The 24,506-nt window shown below is 37.1% G+C and overlaps 2 protein-coding genes across 4 annotated transcripts in view; one reads left to right on the top strand and one right to left on the bottom strand.

Moving 5' to 3' along the window:
• The first annotated feature begins 667 nt into the window (after positions 1 to 667).
• LOC127944479 (LIM domain and actin-binding protein 1) lies at positions 668 to 16,522 on the top strand. Its single transcript, XM_052540426.1, has 11 exons — positions 668 to 859; positions 3,627 to 3,778; positions 5,065 to 5,107; positions 6,885 to 7,220; positions 12,814 to 12,859; positions 13,099 to 13,205; positions 13,761 to 13,838; positions 14,172 to 14,217; positions 14,448 to 14,491; positions 14,606 to 14,739; positions 15,305 to 16,522. The coding sequence occupies exons 2-11, from the start codon at positions 3,657 to 3,659 to the stop codon at positions 16,245 to 16,247; spliced, it is 1,899 nt and encodes a 632-aa protein (XP_052396386.1). The 5' UTR covers positions 668 to 859; positions 3,627 to 3,656; the 3' UTR covers positions 16,248 to 16,522.
• A 1,880-nt stretch (positions 16,523 to 18,402) lies between these two features.
• LOC127944480 (SPRY domain-containing protein 3) overlaps positions 18,403 to 24,506 on the bottom strand; it is a 39,096-nt gene continuing 32,992 nt past the window's right edge. For 2 of the 3 annotated variants that reach the window (XM_052540427.1, XM_052540430.1), the window contains 3 exons: positions 21,111 to 21,230; positions 20,817 to 21,004; positions 18,403 to 19,995 (listed from right to left, as the gene is read on the bottom strand). In XM_052540427.1, coding sequence (XP_052396387.1) covers positions 19,861 to 19,995; positions 20,817 to 21,004; positions 21,111 to 21,230 — 443 coding nt within the window. In that variant the 3' untranslated portion in view covers positions 18,403 to 19,860. The remainder of the gene's footprint in view (positions 19,996 to 20,816; positions 21,005 to 21,110; positions 21,231 to 24,506) is intronic. The other variant, XM_052540429.1, reaches the window with a different exon arrangement.

Raw genomic sequence — 24,506 nt, 5'->3', positions numbered from 1 at the left:
TATCATATAGTGTAATCAAAATATTTCTGATTATTAGTTTTATTTAGAAATATTACATTTAGTTATTTATTTTAAATAAGCTAAGCAAGTTAGACGTAAATGTGCTTAAATTTGGAAAGTAAGGGAAGATAGGAACAAAAAGAGAACATGTCTGAGAGAACATGTTGTTAGTTTTTATTTTTAAGTTTATTTTAAATGTATTTTTTAAAAATATATATTAAATGTATTTGTGTTTATATCGATCTGTCTATTTATCTATCTGTATATGTGCTGGAAGGCCAAATCCAACACTGTGGAATACTGAGACTCATTCTCAAGCAAGACTTCCATGTGACTGGGATTAATGAAACTGATCCAGTGCCTCCTGACTCCTGGAGACGCTCTTCTGTGAGACATCGCTGCTTAGTGTTCGCACAGCTGTATTTTATATTAGATAAGAATCTAAAAAAAAAAGTGAAAAAAAAAATGTTGCACACAATTTACAATCTTTATCGTCCTAAGGATTTTTCTCTTTTGATTGCGGGGTGAAATATGAGCAGGATGCAGGACATGGAGGCGGGGACTTTTGCTCACTTCCAGGAACCCTGTGGGATTCCCAGTTTGTGAATAGGCATTGTTGACTCACTCTGTCTGTTCTGAGAGTCTGATGATAAACTTCTGAGACAAGCAGTGGGAGGAGCTTTACCTGCTAGGTGCAAAGCAGCTCTCTTCCCATTGGCTGAGCAGAGTCAGTATATTTCCTCACAAACTATGTGGAAGTGAGCAGAGTGTTCGGAGCATTGAGAGGACAGACCGAGAGCTCAACAAGAAAACTATCAGCACATCCACTGAAAGACTGCACGAGGAGGCTCGATACACTGTATGTATGTCTTGATTTGTGGTTCATGGGCTTTTGTTTGTATTGATGTGTTCAGAGGGAACACATGCTTGTCACGTTTGGCATTTTAAATGCATGCTTTATGGTTTCTCACTTTTCCCTCTACTTTTAATGCTCTCATCAGCCATGAAACTCTGTAGTTGATTTTTCTAACATGCTAAGTGCCTCTAAAAAAGATGCTGCCTACATTGATTTTAGAAGGTTAGTTTAGTGTAAAACAAAGGTTAAGAGCTGTAATATGTAGTTTAATGCTAAATATGTTAATCTATTATGTCATATGAGCACATACATTTCAGCATTACTTGTGAATTGCTTCCATTGTCACAGACAATTTGTAGCGAGAATAAAAGTAATAACTAAACAACAACATTTCAGATTATTTTTGATTTAGAATTGATTGTTAAATGTATTTATTTATTTGTAAGAAGCTTAGCAAGCTAGATGGAAATGTGCATTAACTTGAAACATTAAGTGTACTTAAAGATAACTTTAGACATTTTTATCACACACTTTTTTTTTTTTTTTTTTTTTAATTGTGATTTCTTGGTCTGGGAAAGTTGTTAAATTCTTTTCATACTGAAAAGCTAGTTATAAGTTGCTTTTGTGATTTTTAAAATACCTAGTACACTGCTGACTGGGTGAAGTATAAAAAAAAAAAATGAAATGTTGGTCAAATGATGTGGGAACCCTTCTGAAGATATGACTAAAAGCAGAGTACATGGATAAGCTTGTCCAAACCTGCTGAAGGGCTGATGTGACCCGAGTGTGATGTTTCTGCCTCATTGGATTCATCTGAATGTTCTCCTGTCATTTAAGCAGAAGCACATAGAATATGCCAAATGGAGCAGTGTCTCCTTGAAGAAAATCAGTCATTTTGGAAAGCTCTTGACTGTAATTTGTTAACTTTTAGGATGTCCTGATTTGTGTCTCTGAATGAGAGCGAGTGTCTCATTCGCTAAGTCAAATCCAAATCTCTCAATACCTGAGATCACTGAGAAAACTAGGATTTCTTAGAGTTTTAAAACTTAATAATCTCATTGTTGGGCTCCTTTGATAAGATTCGTTCTCGGGCAACAGCCACCTATAGCATATGAAAAGTCTGTTTATGGTGTTATGGAAGTGTAAAGCATGATGCATGAGTAATCTGAGGTAATGATGACTCAGTTGCTGGATCAGCAGTTTCAGTGATGTTTCAGCTGTGAATCTGCTGCTTCTTTGGATGAACTAAAACAAAGCCCTTTGCTCGACTGTACCTGGTGGGAGAACATGTTTGAATTGATATATTTCTAAAGCTAATCATTAAAATGCTGGCTAATTTCAAGAATTTGTATTAGTATTTTAAAAACCTAATTATAGTTATTTACTTAGAAAATCCCTGTTAAACCATGAAAATTCTTTTTGATCCTAATCTTCACATGGATCCTTCCCAGCATTAAGTTTGTTCCTCTTAATTTCCATAAGACTCTCACGTGTGTGTATGTGATGAATTCATGGGTAAGGAGATGTTTGCAGCTTCCCACTGATGATCGGTTTCCTGTGAATTTTGTCAGTACCTTATCATGTGAGATAAGAGCACTGCTCTGCTATTTCCTATCATATCAGGTGTAAGTCACAACATGTCAGAATGATCAGGTGAGCGGCTACAGGTGTTGTGTGCTGACGCCGAATGATGACTCATTTCAAGCGTGATACGGGGAAACAACCATTCTCCCAATTTTGGATGTTCCACAGGTGTTTGGATGTGTTTTTGTGTGTGTGTGTGCAATGCATTGTATATGGCCAGCTTTTTCTTTTTTTTTTTTTTTTTGTCTGACTGCAGGGTTTAAAGGTTTCTAATAAAATTAACTTGACCACATCTATGTACATTCTGAAAAACAAAGCCATACAATAATCATTTTTGGTTCCTCCTGACAAAAACTCACCTGCCTGTAGTTTTCTAACTCTAACTGTAGCCAGTTTAACACCACATGCGTAAGCAGCACGTATTTTGTTCGGTGTGCATTTTAACAAATGAGTGCATTCACATAAATATGATTTCAAACAAGTGCAAAGTGCAAAAAATGCACAGAATAAGCATGTCTAGTGTGTTTTAGCAAGAACTAGATTGTTAAAAAATGTAACTTGTTTTTCAGCTTTTCAGTTGAAAGTGGGTGAAAGTATGGTGTATTATAAAAATGAAAAACTAAAAACATAAACGGCATGTTCTATATCGAAGTATGACATGATATATGGTCTATATACTCTTAAAAATAAAGATTCTTTATTAACATCTGTTATTCCATGAAGGACTTTTAACATTCATGGAAACTTTTCAATACCCAAAAGGCTCTTTATAGTGGAAAACGGTTCTTACGATTTTTAAAATGTTCTAAATGGTAGTAAAAATTATTTTTGGAACTGATCACTGAAGGGTTCTTTGGGGAATGGTGAATGGTTCTTCTATTAAAAAATAACCTTTTGTGGAATAAAATGGTTCATGGATTTTAAAAGTTCTTTCTTGGACATCAATGCCAATATAGAACCTTTTATTTTTAAGCATGAATTGGAATAATCATTCAGTTATGATCTGACTTTGTAATGGATTTTGTTAAATAAGTGGTACTGAACAAAATGAATCTTTTCCATATAATGGGTTTTTCTGGGTGAGAGTCTCGGTTGCAAACCCCTGTCCTGTTCTGGTTTTATAATCAATAAAGGAGCAAGTAGTTTTGTCTTCAAGTTAATATTTTAAATGCCTCTGTCCTTACAGAAATCCTACTGAAGGCATCAGGAACCCAAGATGGCAGTCAGTTCATTTAATCGTGGGCAATGGGCCTCAAAGTCCTTGCGAGTGACAGCAAAGGAGCTCTCCATTGTTGGTGTGCGAGGCAAAAACACGGCCATTGCTGAGCGATTCTCCAAGTAAGCAAATTTCAGGATTTGCATATTTAAAACCAATCTCACTTGTCATTTAACCTCTCCTATTTGCTTTGACTTTAGCACTCTTATAATGCTCTTTAGAACTTGTTTAGAACAGGCACCACTGTTTTAAAAGCTGCTGTTTTGTTCTAAAGTGGTTTATGACGTTCAGACCTCTGCTCCAACATTATTAGGGTTAGGGTTAGGTGTCAGATCATGTAATGATGCTTTCAACACCCAGATACATACTTCACATAGGTTCAAAAGTGTGACACCACTGATAAAATGTATCTCTTTTTTTCATTTTAGTGCAATTTAATACCATTTAATTTAATTACAAATTATACTATTTTTGATAAATGACAAATTGACTTGCATTTAATTACTGATCTTGAGAATGTGAAATAATCATGTCTTTTTAAAAATTCTCTGAATCCTAAAACACTTGAGAATTCCTCATTTTCAGTCTGGTGATGTTTGATTTACAGCTGAATATATGCTGCGCGACTCATTAGAAGCATCTGTGTTGGATCTCGCTCAGTGTATTTCCTGTGTGGAGGAATTTTTTCCAGTGCATCATCTGTCAGATTTTCTAATGTATTTTCCAGCAGTGTGCTTTTGGTTTCCTTTCACTACATCAATGACTTCACCATCCCAAGTACTGTAGATTTACCTGCCGGATTAGTGAGCATTAAAGAATTCAAAGCGAAGGATGAGATGGTTTAGGATCTGACTGCTGACCTCTGATATAAATCATGGGTTTGGTATTTGTCTCTTTTAAACTGCTGCATTTGTTCAGACCTGCAGGACAATGATAATAATCTTTTTTTTAGTCTTTATCACTGTTTTTCTTTCCAGACAACCTAGATTTAGAGCCAGTTAGGTTAGTTTGAATCGGTATGCAGTGGATTTCCTTTGAAAATCAGACTGAACTTCCTTCTTTCAGTGGTTGGGAATTTTTTAAAGTCTCTCCAATAGATGGTTTGTGAAACTGAAACCCCTTTAGGCTACCCTTCAAGTTTTGTTTTTAACATGCCTTAAAATTAAAACTGGAAGCAAGATCAAGACAGTCCAGTTCATCCAGTTCCACTAGGGGCCACCAATGATCAAAAGTGATCAAAAGTGATCTTTTAGTTCTTAGACTGACATAAAGAGATAGTCAAAAACATCCCAGAACAGACAAGTCAAGCAATAACAAACACCTTCTGATAATTGTTTTTTAAAATTCATAGAAACTAGCTACTCTTAAGTTGAGTGAGCAACTCTTCTACTTCATTTTTTCTTCTCAGGTACCAGAAGGCTGCAGAAGAAACAAGTTCAGACAAGAAAAAAGTAAGTTCTCACCATCTTGCTATTTATTATCTAGCAATCTATCTAAAAAAAACTGCTGCTGCTGTTTAGTCCTACATGCATTCAGTGTCCAGTCATCTCAATCCTTATTTAGACGTCTTTATCTGCAGGTAATTCCCTTGCGCTTTACATAACTGGTCCAGTCAGCCTGTGTCTTCTGAATGGCTGTGTTTGCTCATGAATAAAATAAAACAGAAGTAACAGTAAATGGTGTGTAAAAGTTTGTCAGGGGCTGCAGAAATGAGGATGTGCTGGATGATACTCTTGTGGATGTAGGTATGAACTACTGTACTTGAAAGAGAATGCAGCTGCTTCGTGTTATGTGGGCCTAGCTTTTGCATTGAAGTTTTGTTAAACTTCTTAAATCAAAGGTTTTGCTTTCTGTCCCATTGTGAGCATGCCTTGCATGGTTTTGGCGATTGGTTCAGTGTGTTTGTGTCAGGCCTCATAATTGTCTGGAATTTTAATAGTTGACTCCAGAAGACGTCTTAACATCAGCCAGAAGTATGTGAGATATTGTAGCATCCATTTATTGGAAGAAACTAGAGTCAAATTGGCATGATTTACCGTATTTTCCGGAATAAGTCACACTTTTTTTCATAGTTTGGCTGGTCCTGCAACTTATAGTCAGGTGCGTCTTATTTATCAAAATTAATTTGACATGAACCAAGAGAAAACATTACCGTCTACAGCCGCGCGAGGGCGCTCTATGCTGCTCTGTGCTCCTGTAGCATAAACTGAGCAGCATAGAGCGCCCTCTCGCGGCTGTAGACGGTAATGTTCTTGGTTCTAAATGAATGTGAGTTATAGTCCAGTGCGACTTATGTTTTTTTTCCTCATCATGACGTATTTTTGGACTGGTGCGACTTATAGTCCGAAAAATTAGAAGTTGCTTTTTTATGTAAGCACACGACCAAAAATATTTTATACTTTTTAAACTAAAGGTAAAATGTGTTCAAACTCCTAACTTGTGTTCAAAAACCTAGATTGTTTTTTTTTTTTCCCTGAAACTTTGTATTTTGAGTAGTTGCATGAAAAGTATAAAATGAATAGAATAAAATATGCAATAAGAATAAAATGCACATCCACAAAGAAGATTCAATGACAGCTGACACTAGGCTAAATTTATGTACTGAATATAACATGACGTGCACATATACATAAGCATGTAATATCTTTCACAATCCTTTTTTTTTCCCTGTTTCCTGTCACTACTTCCCCTTTTTTATATTCTTCCTGGTTCGTCTGTCCTGTTGTACTGGGGTTGGTCTTGCTCCCTTATGCAGATAGTTTCTAAAGACTAGCATCTGGTGTTGCATTTTTTTTCCCCTCATTTCCTCCAGCACAGTCTGAGGGAGCCACTCCTTCCATTTGCCAGGTTTCTGAAGCTTTTGTAGTTAACCTTTTCCTAACAGACTAACAATGATTTAGTTTAGCCAATCGCTACTAATCCAAATATTGACAAGATACTCTCAAGCATGACTACCTTTCCTTTGTTATTCTCTGTTGGTTTTCTGTGACAAAATTGTCATAAAACCCCCAGAGACTTTCAATCAGTAATGTATTTTTAAGCTGCCCTATTCAAAACTTAGGATTGAAATAACTAAATCTGTATATTTCATTGTTGTTTTAATGTTTGAACTTAAATAGAGTTCAAAAAGAGTTCATTGTCTGAATTGTCTTCTTTCAAGATTAGAGTTTAAAAGTTGAGAAAGACCAGGAGTGAATGCTCTATTGAGAGTCTCTTTGTTCTGTACAGTCTCCAGAGAACTCGACTGCTTCACTGCGCAATGGCAATCTGAGTCTCCTAAAGCAGCTCTGGGAACAACCAGCCGAAACGCCTTCATCTCCTGAAGCCAAAACACACTCCAGACAGCAGGAGAACCATCAGCGAAAGCCTTTAGATCCTAGTGTTAAGACCCCAGTGGAGTCCATAGACATCCAGCTTGTTGAAAGCACAGATAGCCAGTCGTTGAGCGACAGTGACCAGCCGATGGAGAAGTGGACGCAAAGAGATGTGCCCATCGAAAAGCCCACAGTGCCTCTCAACAGCCTGAAGAAGATGTTTGAGAAAGGAGAGACCCTTCACAACAACGTAAGTACAGCTAATTATTATCTGCATTTGGTATCTTGTCAGTTTAGTAGATAACATCACTTTGGTATTCATGAATGAATAGAATGTTTGTGTGTGCAGTTTAAAAGGGTTTCTGTGATTAAAAGCCCAACCCCAAACTTTTTAAATTATAATATTTTTTCCTTCTTCGAAATGTTGATTGAGACTTCTTGGACCAAAACAGTCAAATTATTTAGCATATTAGAATGATTTCTGAAGTATCATCTGACACTGAAAACTGGCTGCTGAAAATTCAGCTTTACATCACAGGAATAGATTACATTTTAAAATGTGTTAAAATAGAAAACAGCTATTTTAAATTGTAATACTATTTCACAAAATTATTGTTTTTGATTATATAATAGCAGCCCTGGTGAGCATAAGAGACAAAAGTAAAAAAAAAAATACTACCAACTCCAAACTTTTGACTGGTAGTTATAATTTCTGAATGAGCGTTTTGATTTTCATAAGTGTTTTGGTTGGAGTGGTCCCCTTAACCTTTGTGTGTTCCTCATTTGAGAGTCACACTCATGGTCTTCATGGTCAAAAGTGACCGGACGCCTACATTTTTTTTTTTCTTCAGTAAAATCAATCAATAGTTTTGTTAAATAATATTTTTTTCTTTTGTATTTTGAGAGAATTTCATGGTACTAATGAATATTTATGCAATAATTATCTGTTTTCCCCATTGAAAATAGTAAAAAAAAAAAACATTCTACAATAATTTTTCAATTAATGCAGTATTTCAGATTAAAATGGAGATCAGGCCTTTAAAATCCAAATTTTAGAAGGCAGAATATGACCTCTTGATGAGAGCAAGAAAAATAAAAACCTGTAATTTCACGGTGTAACCACTAGATTCCTGTATCGGACTCTGAAGAGAGGCTTGTGAGCTGTTTTACATAATAGTTTACTATTATTAGGTTGTGGATTTAAATGTGTATTAAGGCATTCTCAAAAACTTTTTGTCAAGGTTTATATTTTTTGTTGTTTTAAATGTTGATTTGAAATGTAGTTTTTTGCATTATTGTTACTACACTCAAACCTGAACACAGGAAGTAGTTTTTTTACACAAAACATTACACTTCTATAAAAGTGTAACCAAAATGAACAGGAATGCTTTATCAGAGATGAATTCTTCTGGGTCTGAGCTGATTTTCACCTCTTATTTCAGTTTTCTGACTCATTATGGCTATAAAGTTACTCCCACACCAATTCATTTGAGTATGCATAATTCTCTCTCTGTGTGTGTGTGTGTGTGTGTGTGTGTGTGTGTAAGTAAGTGTGTGTGAGTGGATGTATCAGTTTTACACTCTTGATTTTTTTTAGGGTGTAACCCCTTCCTTGCTGTCCACTTTTTTTTTACTACATTGTAGTCGACTTATTGATTTTATTTTACATACAGTTGTTGCATTGTTACAGTCACACCAGTTTATAGGTATGTGTGTGTACAAGAGCGTGTCTGTGCATGTGAGTTGGTGTGTTGATTTTATACTAGATGTTTTAGAGTTTCACCCCTTCATTGCTGTTCAAATTTTCGTGATTTTTCACAAAATTGATCAAAACATTGATCAAAGACCACGAGTGTTCCTCTGTTTATTTATTTTTTTTATGACCAATTTGATTTTTCGAATAATGCCATCAAATCTTTTTTTTGTGTGTGTTTGTGTGTGTGTGTGTTCACCTAACAATTGGCAAGTTTCGTACCATTCTGGTCAGTTATGATTTTTTTTAAAATTCAAAATGTAAAATTCTCCTGTCAGAAATGACCAAAGACCGCATAAGGGTTTAAGTATATTATATTTGGATGAATTGCTTTGATCAAGACCACTTGTATCTGCTTGTATTCAAAACACTGGAGAGACCGGTCATGCTGTGAGTCACATGGTCTGTGATCATGAAGGCACCAGTGTGCTCCTCCTGTCTCCCTCTCAGAAAGTGTTTCTATAGAGTCACTGCTCTAAGCAGCCTGCAGGAGAACTATTGTTGATCTGTGTTCTGTAACTTTGCAGTAAATGTTAGTGTTGCTTTTTAATCCTAGCATCTCTTTTACTATTGCTCATACTTGGGTTTTGAAGAAACAGTAACAGCCTAGCATTATTGTATTGATTTTAACAGGAGAAAGCATCACATTTCTGTCAGAAGATTTACTTAAGCTTCTTTTGAAATGAGATCCGCTGATTTGAGTTTCTGAACTATTGTTTTCTGCTAGTCTGTGTGGCTGAAGATGACAAGAACATTCTTGTGGTGTCTTTTTAGTCAAGCCTCGTCTTTATCTGACATTTAGCTTTATTCTTTAATATTTAATTATTCTTAATCTAATTTTTTTTCTCAAGGGTTATGTGTTCAAAATGTACTTGGATATCACCGGACACAAGGGTGTCTTTTGTTTGTTCCATGAACTGCAAAGGGAACCGTGCCCAACATTTTATCTGCAAAAGAGTGAGCTGTTTTGAAGTAGCGTGGGTGGAGGAGAGGGAAGGACTGAAACTGAATGCATTTTTCCCATTGTATCGTCACCACCGCATTAACAGTGGTTCAAAACGTCCCAGCATGCAGTGAACTTCGATACGCACCACCGTTAGTGCTTCTTGCAATGACAAACATCACTGATCCTTATTGAGGCTAGGGACTTTTTCCCATATCTAATTTAAACTTTCAGCTGCTGCTATTGAATTACTGAATAAATGACTTAAAATTGTGAACGGTTTAGTCCAACCAGACATTTAGTTTCCAAGAAGTGACTCAAAACAATACTGGTCACTGATTCAGTTCTTGAGTTCAACTCAGAACTTGATCTGGTTGCAGCCGGTCTCAAATTAGTCATTTTTTGTTTTTTCCTCATGCAATGTCTCGGATTATAACTAATGACACTGAATAATGAATTTTAATTTTTTTGTGCTAATCTCAAACTCATCCTCTCAAAAGACATTTCCTTCATTAAACAGAGGTTGCTCTCATTTAAAGTCTTTGCTGTTCTCACCGGGGAGCTGATGTCATGAGATAAACGTCCACATGATCACTGCAGGGTCCCAGCTTTCTTCTCCCATCAAAGCCAAACTTCTCTCCTTTAACCTGAAGGATGATCACGAGGGGAGAGAGAGAGAGAGACGGAAATCATTTGAATTCATTTTCCAACTCCTTCAGCAGTTTTATTTATTTTTAAATCTGCTGCAGAAATGTTCTTTATGAATGTCACTGGATATTGAATTTGGTGTACTTTGACAGCTGGAAGGAGTAATGAGCTGCTGGCAAAAGCAGTTAATAAAGAGAGTTCCAGCTATGACTAGATTTATTGAAGTGCGTAGTCTAGGACACATTTCATGAGAAACTTGACTTTCTAGTTCTCTCTTTTTTTTTGACTTTAGAGGTTTTGCCATCCAGTGTGCGTCAATAGTTGTAGAAAGAAGTAGAAGAATAATTATATAATTATTGATTTAATATTTTCAGTTTATATTTAATTTAGCAATTTTATGTGAAGATGATGTGTAAATTAACCTTGATGTACTAAGATAACTAAAATTAAAAAAAATAAATTAATAAAAACTATAGATGTATGTGAAAAAAAAGAGACAAAAACAAACCAAAGTTTCTACAACTTTTAAAAATATAAACTTATGCAAAATATTAATATAAATTATAATGGTATCTTGATGCTAAAGTAACAAGTGTGTAAATGTATAGATTAATAGTTTCAATATTGCATAATCTTCTTTTTTTAATAATGTCTTACTTATGCAACTTTATTTCAATGATTAAATAAAATAAAAGAGCACTGGAATTACATTTAGAGGACGTCATGTATGTGTGCTTTATATATTTGATCTTTTGACTCCGATTTGATCCTCTGATAATATAAGGACACTCCTCATTTCTGGCAGGCCGTGGCTCAGATGTTCCTATCTTTTGTGTGGTTTGCATTAATAGAGGGCCTTTTGTCTGGGCTGATGCCCCCTACGGCTGCCCTGCCTTGGCCTTTTGTACGGTTTATTTCCTGCTCCCCTGGTGTCGGGACACCAGCCTGGCGATGCTGCACTGATGCCTGGCGGCTGGTTGCCCCACAGCCGTGCTGATGGCTAATCCATGATTGGGGGGTGGGCTGGTTTCAGCCCCCTTGTTGGATTTAGAGGTTGAACCAGCTGCCTACCCCACCCCACCCCATCCTCTCAGCCCTCCCCCTCTCCATCACTCCCGCTGCTGCCAGCAAAACACTGGCATGCTCACCGTCTCTAATCTGCTCTCGGAGCACTGCCGGGCTTTAGGCAGACACTCTGCTCTGTAAATCTCCAGGAGTCACAGCGGACCGCCCGTTGTTGTCTGTAAGATTTTAAATAGGTAAGACATGTGGCTTTAAGCTCGATACTGTTATTGTTACATGTGGAAACTCTCTTTTGGGTGGCATGGTGTCAGTTTTAGTTCCTGCCCTGCTTCTTTCCTGAGAACAATGACAGTGGATACAACAGACTTTGGAGGATGTGCTTGTCTTGGATTGATTACACTGTTGTAAAACAGTATTTGATAGGCACTTGAAAAGTAAATGTGTTTAAGTGTCATTTTATGAAACCAAAGCAAAGAAGATAATAATCCTCCCATTTAACTGATAATTGTATTCAATTAAATTATTGTAATGGTGCAAACTATAACAGATGTCGAACTTTATAAATGGCCAAAATGTTGCCTGTGGTTTCATTTAATAATTTACAGAAAAGTTTACAGATCAAATATTGTGACAAAAAAAGCAGCTGATTGTATCTAATTTTTTTCAAGTCGAATTATAGGTAATATAATTCTGTCACATCAACTGTTGGGTTAATGTTGTAGCCTCAGTAAGCGTGGTTATTCTGGTCTCCTCGTCTCAGTCCAGCGGGTGTACAGTAGAACTGCAGGAGTGATCTGTGCTGTATGTGCTGGAGTGTTGTAGCAGTAAAGCCAGACGCTGGTGTCTGTCCGCAGCTCTCTCAGAGCTCATTAGAGGATTACTGATGCCAGTGGAGAAGCTGGCCGCTCAGACAACGAGACATGTTTAAATACTGCTGTCATGGCTTTAAATGTCTCTTATCACCTTTCGAATTAGAGCTGTTTGCTAAAGTAAGCATTGTTATCATAATCACTTGGGGTTGGGGGATTTAAACAAACCCCTTACCCAGATTGTTCAACTTTGGGATGTAACTCAACTGCACCGAATAAGGCGTGTTATTTTAGTTTTTTTTTTTTTTTTTTTTTTTTTTTGCATGCCGGCAAATAACAAAGGAAGAATTGAAGAAGTAGTCAAAGTGTTGCCAAGTCCGTCATTTTCCTACAGAATTGGCCTACTTGTATACTGTTGCTTCAGGTTGTTTTTTGTCTTCAGTGAGTTAAAGTGAAATCCTTACTCGGAACACAATTTTTGACCGATTATGACCTCCTGGAACACCATTTTTGAAATGACTGTTTTTATGTTTCATTTTGAAATGCTTTGCATTCAAGTAGTAAAATGGGTGTCAAATGGCTGTTCACATTTACTTTAAGGATGTAATAATGCTGTCTTTGTTCTGTGTTTAGCATACTTCATTAGCACATGTTTTTGTCTGTCTAGGTCTCTAGAGACAGTGGATCCGAGGATATGGAACCAGGAAATAAAGGTACAGAATCAAATCCAACACTAAACACAAACAAACCAGTCTTGTTCAGTATGTTTTCAGTTACATGATCTCACATCTTGAACTCCCTGCTTCCTTTTTGCAACACTGTAAGAATCTAGAAAGCGCTGATGGCAGTTCTGTGGAAATTCCTATTGGCACATATGCTTTTTCTTCGTATTTCATGGAGTTATTAGAGGTCCCATGACTCATCTAAATCATTCTTCTTCCGTTCTTCACAGAAAGCCTTGACTCTGTAGTCAAAATGGTGGAGTCCACCCCTCTCAAGGACCGAATGGCCATGTACAAGGCAGCTGTGACTAAGCAAGATTCCCCTTCCTCCCCCATTGTGAGTGACACCCCCCTTCACCATAAACACTCCCTCAGTTACTGTCTCTCCTTATGACTTCACCACATGCAACATGTTCATTCTTTCTGCTGACATGACACTATTTGCATCTGGTTTGAAGGGATAGTTCACCCCAAAATGTGATGTGTCATCATTTACTCACCCTCATGTTGACTGACTTTCATTGACACACAAAAAGGAGGCCATTTCCATGCCTTTTCTGATTAAAAAGGAACAGAGACTGAGACTTATCATGCAATGGACTTCATATGGACTACTTTTAGAATATTTTGATAACACTTTTGCATCATTTTCTGAATCTTTAAGTCATTAGTATCCATTCATTGTATTTGCATGGAAAAAATAGCAACAAGCAATCAGTTTTAGAAGTGTTTCTTTTTTGGTGCATAAGGTAAAAGTCCTTAAGCTTTGGATTGTAATGCATTCAGAATGATTAAATATGACAAAATCCTCTTTTTTTTGGTGAACTGTTCCTTTAAGGGATCACATGCTCACTGATAACCTTTTCTCTTTTTGTGTTCCTGGTTCTGGTAGAGTGAACCAGCAGACAATGAAGTCCGCAGTCACTGTGGGAAGCAGAAGGAAAATGTGCCTCCAGTGTCCGCTGATGTGGTGAGAACTGACAACATGAAATCCTGTGACTGAATTGACCCTATTTGCTGCTTTCATTCATCCTGTTTTTTTTTTTTTCATGATAATCATCTATCGAACAACTTGCCCCACATCTGACTTTCTTTTCCAGCTTATGGAATCCTTTATTTTTATTTTTCTAGCCTGACTCTTTTAGTCACTTTTCATTATTCATCGTGTGACACAAATAAAACGCACAAGAAAGCAAGAAGTGTTACAGCTGCAGTTTCATTTTAACATGACAGATTATACAACTTTTTTTCTAGTAGTAAATGTTTCTGGCACTTTCCTTATTGGTTCTCCTCGTATCTGCAGGGCTCTGAATCCAGTGGTATGAAAAGTCCCAATTCAGACAGGAATGGTGAGTCTCTTCCAACCAAAACAACATACAAATGACGAGTAATAATTTTGTACTTGTTATTAATCTGTATTTTGTAATCTTGTATTAAACTGTATTTTTGACACACAGTGAGAACTGATCATGCTTTTATTTTTTGACTAAACTCAGTGTTTTATTAAAAGCATGCACTGTCAGTCACTCGGAAGCCAGCGCCCTCTAGAGGTTGACAGCACTGTTCTCTCTGTTTACAGGCGCTGTTACAAGTCCTGATCAAAACCAGCCTAAAGCTGTTAGGGTGAATATTCACTCAGTATATAGACTTTTTTTTTTTTTTTTTTTTTTTGTGACTTTTAGTTTTATCTGTCTTTTTTCCACTTTGGCTAAAACATGTGTTTTGTGCACTTGGTAGAAGTTCCGTTCGCCTGTCCTTGAAACCTGCGTGACGTGCCTTAAGACCGTGTACCCGCTAGAGAGACTTGTAGCAAACCAGCAGATTTACCACAACACCTGCTTCCGCTGTGCCTACTGCAACACTAAACTCAGGTGAGGACAAGAGACTCCACGTGGCCCTGATCCTATATTCAAACCCTTGACATGGACTTACAGAAGAACAGAACACTGTGGGGTGTCCCATTTGTCAATTTATGACGCAGTGGGGTGATCATAAGTTTGCTTACTCCATAGCCAGTCTAATTTGTCCACTGAAAAATTTTTGTTTTAGTCAATATTTTGTCATGTTAATTTTAATCATTTTTTACACTTTCAATGGTATCTAATTCATATTTACTGTAAACATATTACAGGTGTAAAAAAAAAAACTTTAAAAACTGAAATGACATTATAATGGATTTTATTTAATTTCTTCAGCAGAGATTGCATTTTTCCTGTCATATTTTCATACCATCAACTTTTCTTTATTTAAATTCATCACCGTGATGAAGCATTTTTCATCATGTCTGCGTTATTCTAGACAAAATAAAAGGACATTTTGGTTAGTAACAATGTCTAGTGGGTGCCATTTAGGACAGTACTTGTGTGATGTTAATGATGTTTAATTTGAGATGTTTCTAATCTCTCTCGCTATGCTTTTCCTCCCTCTTTTGGTCAGTCTGGTGAACTACGCCTCCTTGCACAACAACGTCTACTGTAAGCCTCACTTCTGCCAGCTGTTTAAAGCCAAGGGCAACTATGATGAGGGTTTCGGCCACCGACCCCACAAAGAGCTTTGGGGGGTGCGAGGAGAAGGAGCAGAGGAGCAAGTGAAGCTGTCACCTCAAGAAACCACCTCCAGCCCAACCGTAGAGGAGTCTCCACTGGTAAAAGTCAATCTGCTTGCGACCACCTTAGAGACCCGAACCCAAGCCACCTCTCAGAGGGGGGAGAAGGTACTGGAGACGGGACGACTCAAGATCTCCTGGCCACCGCGGTCTGAAGGGGAAGAGTGTGGATCTACCGACAGCAGTGGCATCAAACCCATCCGCCCGAGATGGCCTCCAGAGGGCGACAGGGCATCAAGAAACTCCGACCAATCTGAACTCCCAAAGATTCGCAGGAGCGTCTCACTCAAGGAGAGGAGCAAGCCCTTCTCCATCTTCAGCTCCGCGCCCGCCACTTCACCCAGCAAGAGAAGCCAAAGATCTCCTTCAACTGAGAAGCCAAGCTCGGAGGAGGAAATGTCACCCGTTTCTTCCACCACTGACCCGGTGATCTCTTCAGAGGACATGACCGAACACAACCAATCAGAAGAGGAGGAACGGGGTGAAACGGAAACCAAGGAGGAAGACGACGAGGAAAAGATGGAACAAGAGGAAAAAGTGGAAGCGCAGGAAGAGGAACTTTCTTCTCTGCGGTGCAGCTCGCCAGACAACAGTCCTTCACCGTCGCCCGAGAGCGAGTCTGGGCTGGATCCCGGGGAGAACCGGACCTCACAAGATGTGGGCTTTTGGGATGGAGAAGAAGCTGAGGAAGAGAGAGCTGATGTCACCGTGGAGGACCTCATTAAGAGGAACCGTGATTATTATGATGATGAGGATGAGGAAGATGTGGTCTGAGTGATGGATAGATTAGATGTCCATGGACTTTTGTTTCCCGGAAGCAACAGCGTATTTTTGTTAGTGGGTCTCTCTCTGTCTTTTGTGCAATTTTTAATGTTTTCAGCTTTTACATGTGCCTATAAAATGCAAATGAACTAGAAACCAAGTAGTTATCAGGGTATCCAGAAGGTTTATCTAGTCTATGATACTATAGAGCTCCTATACCGTCTGTTTAAGCCTAGTTTCATTAAAATAATTCGATACTTTTTCTAGTTTTTTTTTTTTTTTTTTTTTTAAATAAATATACCAATAGGCTGGAATATTTTATTCAGCTGCAGAATATAATTAAAAAGAGAGAGAAATTGTTTTTGCTATTGCTTTAAAAAAATTGAATTCAATCTTGGCATGTTCAGGTCAAGCACCCGTCTTTTGTTTTTTATTTCACACACGTGATCTCTCACTACTGTAATGCACTCGGATGTACTTTAAATGTTAAACACCCCTGGCTGTACCACATGATGTAATTGGCAAACTTTGAATGTTTTATTTTATTGCTACATTTTATTTAACTTTTAAATGTCACTTATTTTATCATGGGACCAAATATCTTGGAATACTTTCGTTTCAAATAAATTTACTGCTACAAAATCCAGAGATACTTTATTTAATTTATTTTTTTTAACCCACCTAAATGAGCAGGAAACAAAGGTATAAATTAAATTACTGTCTGAGATATATACAACAATCATTAACGTGCAATTTTGATATACCAAGTAAAAATGCATAATTGGTCATTTGATTTCTTTTAAGGCAACATTTTGAAATATGTAGTTTTATAATCACACTGTAAAATATTAATAGCCTATACATTTACTGTGACTTGTTATAAGCCAGAGCAATCTCACATGAACATTATAATAGACAGTTTAAACATTAACTTTATGAAATATGATAGCCGTATCTATTTTGAACTTTGAAAAAGACAATATCAGTGAGGAAAACGTAAAATAAATTGCTCTGGTGACGCAACTCAACACCGATTTTGAATAAAAAAAATTAATTTTTCTTTTTACAAGCTAATTTTTGTCACTCATGTAACGGATGGGACGCAATGGGTCAATGTTAATTAAAAATAAAATCCCTGGAGGTCTAAAATTTATGAAAAGGAATTTCACCGCAACCCCAAACACAGTTTGTGTGGAAATAACGTTTCTTTATTATGTACACATTAGCAAAATAGTGATGCTACAATTAGAGCAACACCTCATCCTCAACGCGAGTCTGCATTTAGTAAAACTGTGTGAAAGCAAAACGACCATCACCCATTTATGCACCAAGCAACCACATTCCTTTGGAGGAATTCAGATGATCTTGGAGAGGACGACCGCTTGGCTTTTTGCATAAGCTTAACCGATAGAGGTATTTGGTTTTGGCTTCCCTGTGCTGTCAATTTATGTCTGGAACACGAGCACGTCTTTATGTTAAATGATCTCGAATATTCATTTCACCACTAAATGGAAAGGCTTTAGAAGAAGGTGACACCGGATTTTATGTATATATAAAATAAAAAAGTAGAAAATTATAAACATACAGGGTGTTATAAATCACTTTCAAATAAAATCAAAGCTCATTACTCAATGATGCAGGTGTTTTGAAACCTAATGCGTCCTGTCAAGTATTACTATGGCTATATTCAGAATAGCATACTTCTCTTACGATTTCTGCAGTATATTGTAGACTGTGCATAGAGTTAACATTTATGCACAGAATAATATTTTCAATGAACACTAACTCACGTTATATGATGGCACTACTATTTTAAAACAAGTTTACATTCTATTTAAATTTTGTGCAAGAACAGTGCATACAACAAATGAATTCCGCTCACTGCATTAAGAAAAAAAATTGATGTGGCACTGTCATGTGACAACAATGTAAGATATTTTTGTCCATTTTCTATTGAAGCAAAATGAAAAAATAAAATACAAAAAAATGTAATAGAAACTATTTTCTTGTATTTTTAAATTTAAATTTAACTTTTTTTCCTCATAATTTTGACTTTTTCAAAATTTATTTTGCTTCTGACATGGAATAAAAATAATAATAATAAAGGTAATTGCTACTTTTTAATATGACCATTCTTAGATAAAAAAAAAAGGTCACAATTACAAGCTTCCATTATTCAGCAGTTTCTCTTTCTTTAAAAAAATTGTAGCCATACAGTATACACCGTGCAGTATGCAAGCATCATATTCCGAACATAACCAAATGTCCTTACATTCAACTGTAGAATGGAACTTCAGAAACTGAGGGACCTGAACGAAAGCAATATAGAGTAACATTTTATATCAAACACTATATTCATAAGACATGAAGGAGAAACAATATTGAAAGGGATCAATCATACAATAAATTTGGCAATGCATGTAATATGAAACCATTTTGTTCCATATGTGATATGCAACAGGACAGAAGTGGAAGGGCATTATTGCAACATTGAGGTGTACAAAGTGGCATCCGTTGAGAAGTCTAGAGCGCAGCATCACAGCCGCTCGCCCATCGGACTATCAGCTTAAGTTGAGGCGTCTCTAAAGTGCTTGTGGCATTTGTGAACCAGACTAGTTCACATTACAGTGGACAATACCTGAATAAACAGCTCCATGTTTTCTGACTCGACTCCCAATGTGCCGTCTGCCCTGAAATATCCTGAAAACATCCACACACTCTACAATCACAAAAATCTACATTTATAGAAAAGCCTGAACTAAATAACATAATTGGTTTCATATGCATTCACTGACAAATAAACATGAAGTCGCCGATATTGAGTGTGTTCTCTTCCGGTCTTGCTCTCTCAGGTCTGGAGATCCTGAATCATGTTTCCTGATGACGGATGAGAGTGTATGATACACAACAGGAGACAATACAACTCGCTTCCTCTGATGTCACAATTTGCAATAACTTCATGTTATTTACTGGCAAAACACCTTCCCCTCAATTCATTTTCGGACAACTGTTATGATGATTCAAAATGAATCACAATAAGAAAAATAACCGTAATATGCTTTCATCACCTACACAAGTCCTTCGTGATGGGGAGTGCTTGTGGAAAACTGTGAAGTTGTTTTTAACATTATTACACCTTTCATATTTATGTATAATTGTATTAATAATCAACACCCTTATCTTTAACTTTCTTTAGGATGTCCAGCTGTTTATTAATATTCATGATTGATTTAGCTAAATAAATGTTTGTATAGCAGCCTATACGTAAATTTACATATGTACATGTACATTAAAAATATATAATTTAATATTTTCTACTCATTTGTAATGAAATGTATCAATATGATTTCGGTCACCAGTTAAACGGTTCCTCTGAGGCCTAATATTAACCATTTCATGCCACAAAGCCCTCTATGTGGTTTCACAGTAAACCGTTTTAAGCAGAGGCGAATGCTTTAGACGAAACATGCATTGGAGTGAACGTGTTTTAGACGTATTAAACTTGCATTTTGAAGTGCCTTGAAACATAATAAGAAAGAGAACAGAAATCTCAGCATCATTTTTGGGGTCTTTTCCATCTGTTTGTGGCTAATGGCGGGATTGGAGATGTGCAGTTCCTGGTTTATTATCCGCTGAGAGGATGGAGGTCCACCTTCACCTTTTCTCCGCTGCTGAGCATCCCGATAGTGGGGTAAAAACCTCCGGCTGGGACAACTACTTCCCTCCTTCCGATAATCTTGCCGTTCCGGGTGAAGAACACCTAGATGAGCACAGAGGGGCGACAGTGAGTCAGCATTTCCACAGCTGGATTGGGAAGAGAGTGAGTCAGCATTTCCATTGCTACAGGGCCGAGACAGGGCGTCTGATGGTCCTAAAACTCTTGATACTCCGAGACACATGATAGACACATGAAGACAAGAAAACACTTATCAAACATCTGTTTTTTTATGCACAGAGGGTATTCGGTGTTCTTTTATAGCTATATATATTTATATCTAATAAGCCTTTCCAGGCGACTGACTGGAATATTTGCAAGCAAGTTCATCTCAACCACATCCGGGATATCCTGTACCCTCAAAAGACATACCCTCATATTGTTGCACAAGTGTGGAAGCGAGCATCTTAACTCTAACCCAGTAATGCATATGTAACAGCACTGTGGTTAAACCATCGTGTCGAGGCAACAGTCAGAAACTCACTGATTACAGAGTCGAGCGGGACAAATCTGAGTGCTCTTGATAGTATAATGTCCTGACGGGAGACCTTAATGCATTAATCTTCTGCAAGATTAAAACATTTGACTTGCTGAATGAGTGTAAGAACAACTCCAAACCGGCTTTAAAAACAAACATTGATGATTCATTTGCTTAGCTGTCAAAACTGAGGCTTCGAGCTCTTCAGTAATAAGTAACAATTTGTTTTGTGGCTTAAAAAAAGTTAAGAGACAAGAAAAGCATTATTACATTTTAAAATAACTGTTTCTATTTCAGGGTTTCTGCAGTATTTTTAAACTCAAATTGAATACTTTGTAGACTTTTAATACCTGCACAAATCAAATTAATTAACATTTAAAATACTCACCATGACCTTTAGGCCCTCTTGTTCTTGTTCTTGTTCTGGATCATCTCCTTCTCCCTCTTCCTCATCGTCATCATTCAAATACAGCATGTTTTCAACACGCCCCTGCTTTGGTCGTACATCAGCAGCATCCCAGTCGTCCATTTCATCTGACAGAGAAACCAATTGAGCTGGGTGCACATCTAAAAAACCTGTACTACAGCATGCCAAATTGATCAAAGTAGGCATTTTCAAGTATGTATTGGTAGTAAAACAACTTCTCATCTCCTTTAATGAGCACCACTCACGTGTTCTTACCTTCATAGTCCAGCACATAGTCCCGAGGAAACATAATTCCACATCCCATGATGTCCCCTTCAAAACAGCGAGGGCCAAACTGGTCTCCTACTCCACTTCCATGGAAGATCTTCCCATCATCTATAAGCAGAGAAGACATATTTCAAAAGTTTCTAACTTTCATTCATAAACCATCACAATGTATATGCAATGATGAACTCTGCATATCCTGGCCATTAATAATATGAAGAATTGAAGAACAACTCTAAACTGGACAATATATCTATATTATAGTTTGTATATTAACACTAAAGATTTTGAGGACATTTTTTTTAAAGAAATAAATACTTGCATTCAGCAAGGATGCATTAAACTGATCAAAAGAAAAAATGTAAAATGTTTTAAAAGATTCCTATTTAAAATTAATGCTGCTCTTTTGATCGAGAAAAATGTATCATGGTTCCTAAACAAATATGAAGGAGCACAACTCTTTTAAACATTAGTAAGAAATGTTTCTTGAACAGCAAATCGGCAGATTACAGTGATTTACAGTGATCCGTATCTCATTTGATTATCTTTTTTAAAGCCTCCCTTGAGGCTGACCCATTTATAGTCAATGACGGAGGTAACAACTCATCATCTGAATGAATTTTAGGACATAAAGCAGAAATGCTTAAGTTAGTGCTTTGCATCAGAGTGCTGTCAAGACCTAACGTGAACCTAAGCACTAAAGGTGCATTCCTCACACATTTGCTCTTAATGATCCAGAGAAGTCTTATACTCTTCATCCAGAAACTGACAGGATGAAAGGAGATGTGCTTACATGCCTCTGTACGTTTCTTTCTCCTAAGCTGAAGTTCTCCTTATATAATAAGATAACAAAACAAAGAGACAACAACAATCAAGAGCAGGTGAAAGAAAAACATGCAAAGGTAGCCTGCAGACAAAAAGCCCTCTTGGAGTGTGTGGCTGGTAAATATTTGTGGAGTTGTCATGGGACCCGTTCCCAGCTCAGGATACTGTTTAAACAATCCCTATCTGAACATGCGGAGGGAGATGAAGACACTGTATCATTATGATTCCCATGTGGGCCTCTGTCCCAATACCACACACAGCAAACACCACGGCCGCTGTGGAAGAGGAAGGCTACTAAAAATAGACATTGGGGGGTTCGGCTGCACGCTCTCACTGAGCCTGCTGAAGAGTTTTCAGGCACTCTGGCCCCCGAGCCGACAGGAAACGGTACACCGGACAGAAGAAAGGGCTTTCCTCGAATATCAGAGCTATTCTCTGGATAAGACTGGGAACGTACAGTAGACTCACTTCCGCAAACAAGGAGTCCACTTTATGAGCCTGCTGATTAAGAACGGAAAAACTATTTGCTTATTCATGTCAAGATTTTTAAGTAACCTAAACGGGAAGGGTCACGTACCCCACTAAAAGAAAAAGAATAAGACTGAAAATAGTGATTTAGATATTGTATACGTATTCCAAATGCCAAATAAATTAATCACCCCTATTTACAGTACAAACTTATTTCTCCAATACAATGAGCCACAAATAGCTCTGTTGTCTTTGGCTATGACGAATGTGAGGACGCCGACCCAGAGTGACATATCGGTGGTCATAATGTATCCAAACCGATACTTTTAAAACCATTCTGGTGCCTGAACGAATACTTATTAAAAGATAAATAAAATTTTTAGGGGTGCATGATATATATACTGGCTTTACTGACTAGATGCATCTATCATCCGCCGATATATATCGTGCAACCCCTTCCGATATCTTGGAAAGCGGGGGGGGGGGGGGGGGGGGGGGTGATAGCGGATATTAAGATATATATATATAATTCTTTTATTCATATTTAAGAAGTTTGAAATCATTTGACAATGGATTAAAAAATGAATGTGTAAAATAAACATACTTTAGATGATGAAGTATTTTTCACAAATAAGTAAATATTTAAGAATAATATAATGAAAAAGCATGTAACCACTGTAACCAACAGGGCACTCGTTATTCTGGGAAGTGTGTGTGCATTGGGAAGCATATTTTTCAAATAAAGCCAAGATAACACTCATTTTACATACAGCACACAGTGAAAATGACATAAATATGACAGTGGGCAAATACATAAAGCACGGCATAATTTGAAATCACGTTTAAAGTTTAAAGCATTCAATTAACACGGGCCGACCGTCACACAGAGAACATGCGATCATGCTGGACAAAAATGCACACTTCACAAGATCTCACAGTTGGTATCGACTAAGTTTGCAAGGTTTGTGAAATTAAATATTTATTAGTCATTCAAAGATTTGTTTAAATGAAGTAAATGCGTATTTGCTTAATGCTGATGGCAAACAAGAAAGTATTATAATGTTTGCCTTTCTATTACTAATAATATAAAAGCAATACTTTTTGTATACATTAATTCCTTTGTTTAACCACCCTATCTGGATATTAGACAGACTTCTATCTGTATTAGACAGAACTGTTAACAACGACAGTAAACCTGAGAGTGTGAGTACTGTGTGCGCTCAGAATGTGGCTCAAAATGCCAAATATCGGCCGATATATCCACTATGGCAATATATCAGTCAGACTATAAACACTCAACTGCGACAATATAGTTTATCTGTTATTCAAGCCATTGCTGTATTTTATAATAATTAAGGATATTAATAATCCATTGTTAATCTATGTATTCTTTTAAAAATAGTCTTTGAAACATACTTTCTGCCTCATTTTGTGACAAGAAGCCACATCAGATCACAAAAGAAAGCCTTTGACTGGTGGAGTAAAAAGGTTATGATGTTCTCTTTTGCTGGACAACAGGTTTAAAAATGTGAATACAAGGGACATTTAGCTTTAGGCATTTTAATTTAAGCATGTTTAGCTTAGTTAACAGAAGGCTACCTGCTGTAGTCAGAGCAAGTGTAATTACTGCCTTTACGCGCTCCTCAGATGCTCATTTCCCAAGTTTTGCTTTTAAGTAAGAATGGGAAAACAACACTCACGTTACTACAAATATTTGTTGGATTGCACCGAAATGAGGCACCAAAAATCTGCATTCTGATTCGGTTCAATGCCAGACCTCCATCAGCGGGTGCCGCAATGAGGCGCAGAAAAGACATGCCCCATAAATGCAGCTCCGCAAAAGCTGACAAGAGAGCCTGACACTACTGAAGGTGCCAAAGACAAACTACATCGCCCTGATGAAAGTGATGAAGTGATGGAATTTTTCACACTTGAGAAGAAAACATGGCCTGGGTGAATTGACTAGCAAATAAATAAATTTCCATTACTTCTTGAGATGCACTGGTATGAAAATTTAGTTCCACACAATAATTGTCATATTATGGCCAATAACTAGGGCTGTCACTTTTGTGAAAAAATCATTTTCGATTTTTA

The sequence above is a fragment of the Carassius gibelio genome, chromosome A23 (genome assembly GCF_023724105.1).
Source record: "Carassius gibelio isolate Cgi1373 ecotype wild population from Czech Republic chromosome A23, carGib1.2-hapl.c, whole genome shotgun sequence".
Lineage (NCBI taxonomy): Eukaryota > Metazoa > Chordata > Actinopteri > Cypriniformes > Cyprinidae > Carassius > Carassius gibelio.
Note: the sequence above shows the minus strand (reverse complement) of the source record. Positions and strands in the feature narration are given on the sequence as shown.

Excerpts from the sequence above, each read along its gene's own strand:
- LOC127944479 (XM_052540426.1), top strand. The coding sequence starts at position 3,657 with ATGGCAGTCAGTTCATTTAATCGTGGGCAATGGGCCTCAAAGTCCTTG. Across the intron at positions 12,860-13,098 it reads TATGGAACCAGGAAATAAAG|AAAGCCTTGACTCTGTAGTC; the intron begins GTACAGAATCAA and ends CGTTCTTCACAG. Across the intron at positions 14,740-15,304 it reads TACTGCAACACTAAACTCAG|TCTGGTGAACTACGCCTCCT; the intron begins GTGAGGACAAGA and ends TCTTTTGGTCAG.